The sequence below is a fragment of the Poeciliopsis prolifica genome, unplaced genomic scaffold, assembly GCF_027474105.1.
Source record: "Poeciliopsis prolifica strain line A6 unplaced genomic scaffold, Auburn_PproV2 SCAFFOLD009, whole genome shotgun sequence".
Taxonomy (NCBI): Eukaryota; Metazoa; Chordata; class Actinopteri; order Cyprinodontiformes; family Poeciliidae; genus Poeciliopsis; species Poeciliopsis prolifica.
Window position 1 is genome coordinate 1,942,510 of NW_026562384.1, and position 9,389 is coordinate 1,951,898.

Consider the following 9,389-nt stretch of genomic DNA (forward strand, 5'->3'; position numbering starts at 1 on the left):
ATTCTCTCAGCTAAAGAGGCAAACACACACACACACACGCCATACGCACGCATCTGTGGACGTTGGCGGCAAACGATGCTGATTCCGAGACAGAGGATTAAGATTGCGTTGCGCCTGTGGATGCCGGTCCTCATGCTCAGGATCGTGGTGGCTCGCGTTCCGGTAATGTATGAAACTTTAGCCGCTTCCTGCCGCCGGCTCTGACCGTAACTCCAGAGGGGCTTTTTGTTTTAGTGACACATTGTTCCGCTATTGTTTTACTTTATTATTGTTTTCTTCATTCTTCCGTTTCTTCTTACAAAAGGGTGAGAAATGTAAAGTTTTACTTTGTGAAAATACGACAAAGACTAATAGTTAGATATTTATGAGCCTTTTGTTTTCCATCCAATATCCCCCCAACCCCTATTTTCTCAACAAATTCATCAAACAAAGTTCATATTTTTCTGAACTGCATATTGTGAACGGATCAATAAATGTTGATTTAAACAGATTTTGCTTCTTATATGGTTTAAGACAATTTCTTGGAATAGCTGCTAGTGAACAGAATGAAAGTTTCTAGGATGGTTAGAAAAATGTTTTTGAAGGCATGACTGAATAGCTGAATAGCTTGTACTTTTAATAATTGTAAATGATTATTTTAGTAATCGAGTAATTTCTCAATCACTTGGAGTGTGAAGTGGAGGCAGGATGAAAGGTGAAGCTGAGCCATACAGCAACAAACAGTAACTTCACACAGAATGCAATTGCATAAAGTTACAATTGTTTAATAGATGGAAAAACTGACAATAATGCCCTTAGCTATGGTATTGTTATCAAAATCTGAAGGAGATTCATTGCAAGCTGGAAGAAATCTTCTGAGTTTTTTTTGGCCAAGAGTGGACAAAGCAGGAAGATTTGAGTATTTTTTTATTAGCATCACAATATGTCTGAGCAACTTCCATATTAGTCATAAGTGACTTTATGAGAGGGAAATTAAAAGTTTGGAATCAGGAGGGTCAGGTGAAGTCCTCACAGCTGAGAAACTCAAGGAACTCTTGCAAAGCAACGTGGGTAAACGTCTCCATTGGTCCAAGTGAGAGCGGCATATCACATTCAAAGACGTATGTGATTAAAATAAGCACGATGGTATAAACAAATAAAAAGAAATCCTTTTTTTCTTCATTCTATAATTCCCTGTGCATTATTGCTAAAATAATTTGTGGAAATGACTTGGCAAAAAATGCCATTGATTTTTTTATTTGTTTTTGCCACCTTTTTCCAAATGTTGCTTAAAAAATGTTCGTTTATTTCAAAATTATTTCAAAGAATTTTGCTTTTGCGTGTGTACAACAGATCCAGGGTCCCGTCCATCCTCACGCCATCATCATTTTGCCCAACAAAGCCGGGACCGAGGTTCTGGTTTGCTACGAAGACGAGGGCGTCTACATCGACACGTACGGCCGCATCACCAAGGACACGGTGCTGCAGTGGGGCGAGATGCCAACGTCTGTCGGTAATCGGAGGCGCAGAAAACGCTACGAACACATGGAAGTAGTCACGTCCACGTGCTGAAGACTCATCTCTGTCCGTCTGTGTTTGTCCAGCCTACCTTCAGTCCAACCAGGTGATGGGGTGGGGAGAAAAGGCCATAGAGTTGAGGTCGGCCAACACGGGGAACCTCGACGGAGTGTTCATGCACAAAAAGGCCCAGAAACTCAAGTTCCTGTGTGAGAGGAATGACAAGGTGAGGTGACTAGCAACGTTAACGCATTAACACACACTTTATCTGAAAATTTTAACCTGTTAATATTACATAACGCAGATGAATCAAACTACCTATATGACCAGAGAGCCTCTCTCCGGCAGAGGGTCACCTCGTTCACAGCAGGGTGTTATTAGAGTCGAACGACTGTGAAAGACAGATGGTTTCCGTGAAAGCAGACATCAACAAAAGTTGAATATTTTTCAACTTTCTTGTGTTGCTTTGCTAGCGCGTACATGTGTAGGTGTACAAGCTCCAAATTTCACTTGTTCGAGTAGCGCCTTTCACTCGCTGGGTGAGGACCAGAGACTGGTGCATCGTCACCCAAGTTGCACAGGAAACGAATGGAGAGGAACGTTTCTAAATTTAAAACAAAATGGCTTGCTTCAAACCTTCCATGTAATAAAAGTCTGAAAGACTGAGAATCTTCAGATATCGTTGGTTTGAGACAATAAAACTTCTTTTTTTTTTTTTATGTTTCAAAACTGGCAGTTTTTGGTGAGGGCAGTTGCCCAGGGCGCCATCAGAAGGAAACGGGGGGCGCCAAGAATTAGAAAATTATTTTATCTGTCAGAACAACTTTAATGCTGCTTGTATGCATGTGGAGTAAGTTTCCTTTAGTTGCTGTTGAGTACTGAGAGACATTACCTGCTTTCTGCTACAAAAAACAAAAATGTCAGATAACTGGTTGGACGAAGTCAGGCATAGAGACTGTTTACGATTAATCGCAACGCTGTGATTAATCCGATTAAAATTTCTAATCAATTGAAAGCACTACTGTCTTCCCAAGTCATAACAGCTTCACACACAACTTTGTGATCAAATGCCACCAAAACTGTTCTTCGTGTTGCAGGTGTTCTTTGCGTCGGTGCAGTCCGGCGGCAGCAGCCAGATCTACTTCATGACGCTCGGACAGAACTCTCTGTTCAGCTGGTAACCAGCGGACCTGCTGACCACTGCCGTCCGTCTTGTTGATTCTGTGCTCGCGTGATGACTAGATGCGTGCTGACCGATGCTGATCTTCAGGATTGAAGGATTATAACCCCAGGCCTATTCGGCCTGACCCCACTTCGACCTGGACTGATCACGGATCTTTCTGCTTGAGTCCACCGATCGGGCTCCCATAGCGCGACACTCGAGATTCAGAGAAAGGTCACTCGATCTATGCTCCCCCTGTTGGCGTTGATTGTCGGTAGGTAGAGCCTAGCTAGCTGCCAGTGCCTTTGTGAGAAAGCAGCGAATATTTACAGCGTTGCTGTCTCATCCACATGTAGCCAGAGAACATCCAAACCTGGAAGTGTAAAAACTTCACAATACATTCCTGGACGATTGAACTCTTCATTTGTCAGATCAGCTTTGATTCAGTTAATTGTGTGCGGCCCTAATTTTGTGACGTCTTCTCAAAATACCTTTTTATTATTATTATTTCGAGATCAGTGCTGCCTGTTTGTAATACCTCAAAGACGTTTAGTATTCATGAAGACTAATAGATATTCCCGATACGACCAATTTCTATTATTTATTAATCAATAAACGACCACACGAACAATGAAGTGTATCCGTTTTGTTAGGACTGACTCCACAAATCACATACGAATCCCTTTTATCTGGAGAAAAAACTAGTTACTAACTTCATTGAATTAATTAATAAGCACTTTAAAAAAAATATCTTAAATTCATATCAATGTGTTACACTCCACTGCGTAGTTTGTGTTAAATTTTTGTCTCCTAGCATTTTCTTATCAGTTTCCATAACTTCTAGTTATTCTGTTATTCTGTCCATTCCAACACTTAGGTTCATCCTTTCGTTTCTGAGTAATGAGGACCAAAAACAACCGCTTTGAAGTTTTGAGATGAAGAAAAGTGACAGCCCCACTGTTGCTTTTTTTTGTGTCTGTTGTACAGCTTACGATGTACATATCTATCTAAAATGCACTGTTTTCTAAGTGTTTTACAAATGCCAAGCAATCTTTATTTACGTGTACAGAAATATAGGCTTATAAATGTGAAATTTGACCTCAGAACAGACTATTTGTGTGTTGTGTTTGTGATTTCTGAATGTTTGTGAATATGAGTAAGAGCCACTAACAGTAAAGCTCTTGTTCAGGTTCCGCCAACATTTATTAAAGCGTAGATGCTTTAATAAATTCAGTTTTGTTTTTTGTTGACTTTCTCCTGATGCGTATAAATCAGGTGTTTTGCACAATAACCATGATACCGGTGTTTGCTCCTATATATCCTACTTTGAGTTGAATTAATGTTTTCAAAGTAAGATATATTGAAGCCATTGAAGTTCCAGGTATCCGTTTGCTTTAGATCAGTATTTGTTTTACTGTAAAATATGACACATACTAATGTTAATTCTGACAAGATTTTTGTTTTTGTTGCTTTTGATCCCTTTAATGTACTTTTTCCCGTCCCATTTAGATGCAAAGTGTTACATTTTCAAAGTGTTGTGTCCTGCTGTTTTGATTTCAGCAACAGAAAAAAATCAAAACAGAGATTTATTGTATTTGTTTCACTGTTTAACTTTAACAACTGGCAAAGAGAATTAGGTAAGTTCTCGTTTTGTAAGAGACTGAGGTCAGTTTGAAGAATATTATAATGTTGTACAGAATATGCTAACCAAATCACGAACCTGAAAATTTGTCGGCTGCCATTGTGTGATGAAAACTTCACCAAAAACGTGTCAATTTTGCATTTGGAGATGTTTCCGTTTTCATTGTGTGTACATTCCAGTCTTTGGCTTTGCTTGCGTTGCTTTGTACGTCCACTGCTGGTTTTCACTTTGAATTTTGTCAAAACATTGCCAAATATTTTTTGTAGTCATTAATATTTGACAGTATTCTTAAGTATAAACTTGAAAATGCAGCTGGTTCTGTGAGAATATTGTAACCTCAACAAAAACAGATCTTACTGGGTGTTGAACGTTTTCTTGCTAACTTTTTATTAAATGTCTTGCGTTTGTTTCAGGGGAACAAAAAGCATTCCTTCCTAACATACTCAGATAGTACAAGTGAAATGGCAGGTTTGTCAACTCAGTATTTGATGTGTTTGCAAACACAAAGCTAAACATCAGCTAACTTCAGCTAAATCTAGTTAATTAGCTTAACCTTTGGAGCTAACTAACACTTTGAGCTAATGTGTGGCTAACATTATAGCTTCTAGGCTATTAATAACAGAAATGTTGTTTTAGATGAATATTTGTTTTGGTTTATTGTCACAAAACGGCAACTTTTAGGTCCAAGGACACTTAGAAAGGTTATTACAAAGAATTAGCAAGAATAAGTTCCAATGGGGTAAATTGGAATTACATGAAAATACATCAAATGCAGTTCATGTGACGTTACAATAATTGACCAGTTCCAGTAATTCACATTAGTAAAATCGATTTCACCAAATGTATTCAGATGGAGGGATTTTCTTTCGAAACAAAAAATGTGCTGACTTGCCGTTAGCTCCGGTTACGTCTGCGCAGCTATCAGTCTATATTCGGCCATGTTATTGAGTGGTCAGTAAAGAGTCAAGTAATTGAACTTTGCTCTGAATCAAAACGGTTTCAACCAAGTTGCAATGCATTTGCATTGGGCCAGTTTATTAAAAACCATGTATTATGGAGTGCTAAAATAAAAGAATACTCTTTCTTTTCAAAGACCTAAACAAACATTGTTTAACAACAAGGTATTTTAACTCTGCCGCACTCAAATATGCAACACGCCGTCCTAACTTTTTACGATATACAAAAAGGAAATAACATCCACTTATCACCTTCCCATTAAAACCACAACATTGCAGTAATTCATATTTTCAAATAGCCAACAGGTGCTTTCTGGCAAAGACCTGCTGGTTAACTGTCATTGGACTGAGCCTGGGAGGGAAAGAAGTAAATTGTTCATGTCTTTCCAAACCACAGTTTGTCAAAGTTAGTTTCTTCAGTGCTCTCCGGCTCTGTGTCCCTGTTGCTAGGCATTTCACTGTAGCTGGATCACTAATGAGAAACTTTCCTCCCACACCTTCCACTGGTTGGGATCATAAGATTCAGTTTCAGACCCACAGTGACTCACGTCTCCACCGCTCCCACCAGTTCTTTATCTCTCAGTCATCTCCGAACCTTTCATCGTCCCAACACTTTTACTCAGATCAACTCTCTCTTATCTTGATTTCTGTCACTCTTTAATTTTTCTAGTTTTTCATCCTGTTCCTTGAAATATTTCTGTCCTTTTTTCATCAGTTTGCAATTGAACTAACAAAGAACTGTCAAAAACAAACAGAAAACCCAGTTTTTTTGCAAGCTTTACTGACAAAGGGAATATTTTCTAATGATGTTAAAAGCATCTTATCCAGGCAGGATGCAGAGGAAGAAGGCCATATAGACTTAAGGAATGAAAATCTGCTGAAACGTCACAAGTTGTTGTGTGGGAGAGAGTAAGGTAGACAGGTGGTTAAAATGCAGTAAACAAAGAGGGATGGAGGTGAAAGACGTAGCTGGTGGCTCTAGGGACGTGTTAAGTACCAAATGAAAGGGATGTTTGGTTTTGGTACAGTATTTATGATTCCTCACTTGGAAGAGTTCAAATTAGGTTTCTGTGCTATAGTTAGAGAGACGCAATGTGAGTAAATGACAGAAACAGTGAAAATCCTTAAAACATCAAAAGAGTTCATTATTAGATTATTATTCATACAATTCATTAGCATTATTTAGTGGATTATTATTCATTATCCACTGAAATGCAAAATGTCCAAAGCGCTGATCACTTACCCCTGCCCCCATTAAAAACTGGTGTTGGGCTACATGATTCACGTTTTAGCTAATAATTGATGTTTTCCATGAGGTTGTGATTAATGAGACCAAATACATGAGTGTATATAAATATATATAATATGTATGTGAAAAATAAACATTTTTTTAAGTCATGTAGTTAGGAAAACTTCTTTTTCCTTGTTTTTGCACTGGACCTATGTTTGATGTGTTGTATACTGTACCCCTTTCCGCTTTGAGATGATCTCTCTCTTAATTTGCATTTTATGTAAACCAGGAAAAAGATGACAGTGATACAACAATAAATATCCTGAAGTAAGCTTTGTGCTGCTTGTCTTTTTCTTGTACACGTTGCATCAGAAGCAGAACAAATGTTTGTCTGATAGAAATTGCACAAAACAAACCACACCAGCGTTCTCTGGCATCGGTGTCTGCTGTCTGACAGATTTTTGTTGTTTACAGGTTGTCCCGGGGGTCACTGACAAAGACACGCATGCACACATAAGATCAATTTCTACTAACCTGGAAAAAAACACACCTCTTTGATTTACACTTTGCTTCACACACACTCGGAGAAATGATTGTCTAATGGAGGTGTGACCTTCAAGTTTCAAAGAATTAGATTACGATACCCAATTGCTCATGTTTGGCCGTGACGTATAAAATGTGCCAGGTCGATCGTGAAGGAATCTTTGCAATGAAGCTTACTGGAAGCTTACAGACGCAAATCATCCCAAAATAGAAATGACAGCAATAAAATAAACATTCTTCTTTAATTTCTCAATGCTTGGAGAAGCAAACAGACTGAAAGACTTTGTTCACTGCAGACTTGTGAATTTCAAAGCTACATTGAATGAAATGTGCTTTAGAGGTAATTAGATCTCATAAAACCTTTGGATCAGGTTTTTAAAAAAATAATTATTAAATTATTGCAGAGTATATCTGGTTTCATTGAAAACCACATTCCAATCTGGTTGAAATAGTGCATTTGATTTTATAACACAACAGAGGAAAAATACAGAAAATGTTATGCTGTGTTAATCTATTTGTTGTCTAAATATAGGAGCAAATAGAGAAAAAAATGTAAGTGCGGAATACTGTGACAAGCGCAGAGCACTGCAAAAATATTGTGCGGCTTCAGGAGCAATGCCAGAAAAATTACTATTAACTCCCCGTGCGGATTTCAATTAAAGGAGCTGGAATGCGTTAAACTTTCTCGGACAGTTGAGGAAAAGAAAAAGAATGACTGCCATCTGACTTTCTAAAAACAAATATGCAGGAGGAAATACTTTCTTCTAGTTTAAGCTACTCTGTCATTTCGTTTTCGGAAACGAGGCTTAGCATATGCATATATTCTACAACATCAACACAGGAAAGAATTATAAACTTATAAGTAAACGGTAACGGTTAATTAAAGGAGAAAAACAAAAAAATTAAAAACAGTATTTGTTATGAGGAAAAGAAAAAGAAACCCCAAAAAAATCTCACCTCCATGTTGTGTTGTTCTTAATTCAATGCTTTGATTTTTAGTTAAGTCTTTTTGGGGTTAAAATGAGTCCACAAACTAAAATTACCGCTTCAACGTCGTCGTTCATGTTTGTTTATTCCAAGTTCTGGTGTGATAGCACAGAAATTTAAGGGATTTCATATCTGGAACTGGAATGTCCTTGAGTGAAACCTCACACTCTGTACGATCCAACCCGTTGTCACTACGATTTTAAATCGGCTAGTGTGTGTTCTCTCACCTTTTGAGAATCGGCCGACGATTCCTGAATGGTGTTGTGTGAACTGGGCTTTAGCACCGTGTTTTACAAGGATTTTTAGAATGAAAGAGGTTTTCTTTTAGTCAAGATGTTTTTTCCCTTAACTTTTGGGGTTGGATATTTGATGACAACAGGAGTGAGGAAAGTTTTCAACAAACTGCTTCCGGGAACCAGTTTTGAAAGAAGTAGCTCTGAGGTGGACCGCACCGAATACGATAAATTTGATGCTTTTTATTCCCATCCTTCCCCGGCGGGAAGGTTTGCTGTGAGAAAAACCTTAACGAAACCTTGACCTCAGACGAGTGCACTGAACATGATGAATTTTCTTTTTGAGCCTTCCCCAGCTGGGGAAGTTGGCTAAGAGAAACAGCATAGCTCTGATGACAAGAGCACAATGAAATTTTGGATGTTTTCAGCAAGTTCTCCAGCTAGAAAGCACACTTCCTGCTTGAAGTTTGCTGTGAGTTTTCAGAAGACTATATTTCCTTTGAAGAAACTCCTGTAATAAAGAATGATTCCTCCAGTTCCTCTGATTCTTTTGATTTCTTCTTATAAGGCTTTGGTGTCAATTTTCTGAGAGTTCTGCTCCAAAGGAAAAACTTTTCTGGCTGAAGAAGTTTGTAGGACCCGTCAAGAGAAATCTGACCATATCTCTGATCTCTATCCAGACCCAAAACCATCTGAAAATATGACATTTGAGTCAAAAAAACTCAACTTCCGTTGAAAAGAGATCTGTCCGAGGGAATGATTTCACCAATCTTCACCAATCTCCCCACACACACATAAATATTTAATACATTGGAGGGCGGGGTTCGAATCCAGTCTGGGTCCTTAGGCAAGACCCTTCAAGCTACTGCCTACCTCATACCATGAGAAATACTAAGTTGCGTAACATGCCGGCTCAGACGTCGCCCGGCCAAACAAGGTCTGCGTCAGGTGTTGGGAACCAGAGCACCTTGATGACAAACGGGCTACTGGAACAAGACGGAAATGGGCGAGAGGTGAAAATGTGGATCTGTTGGAATGCTACTACTCAAGTAACCCTAACCAGAGAGGTTACATGCAAAGACTGGGGAAGGAATGTTTACTTCGACATCCCCAGTACGACATAACCAAGTGGCAGGCA

At 38.7% G+C, this 9,389-nt stretch overlaps 1 protein-coding gene across 7 annotated transcripts in view; it reads left to right on the forward strand.

The window, feature by feature from the left end:
• Nucleotides 1-6,819, forward strand: part of si:zfos-2326c3.2 (misshapen-like kinase 1) — a 62,025-nt gene extending 55,206 nt beyond the window's left edge. For 6 of the 7 annotated variants that reach the window (XM_055034141.1, XM_055034144.1, XM_055034148.1 and 3 more), the window contains 3 exons: nucleotides 1,333-1,492; nucleotides 1,584-1,723; nucleotides 2,595-6,819. In XM_055034141.1, the coding sequence (XP_054890116.1) occupies nucleotides 1,333-1,492; nucleotides 1,584-1,723; nucleotides 2,595-2,678 (384 nt within the window). In that variant the 3' untranslated portion in view covers nucleotides 2,679-6,819. The remainder of the gene's footprint in view (nucleotides 1-1,332; nucleotides 1,493-1,583; nucleotides 1,724-2,594) is intronic. The other variant, XR_008606248.1, reaches the window with a different exon arrangement.
• Nucleotides 6,820-9,389: the final 2,570 nt, after the last annotated feature.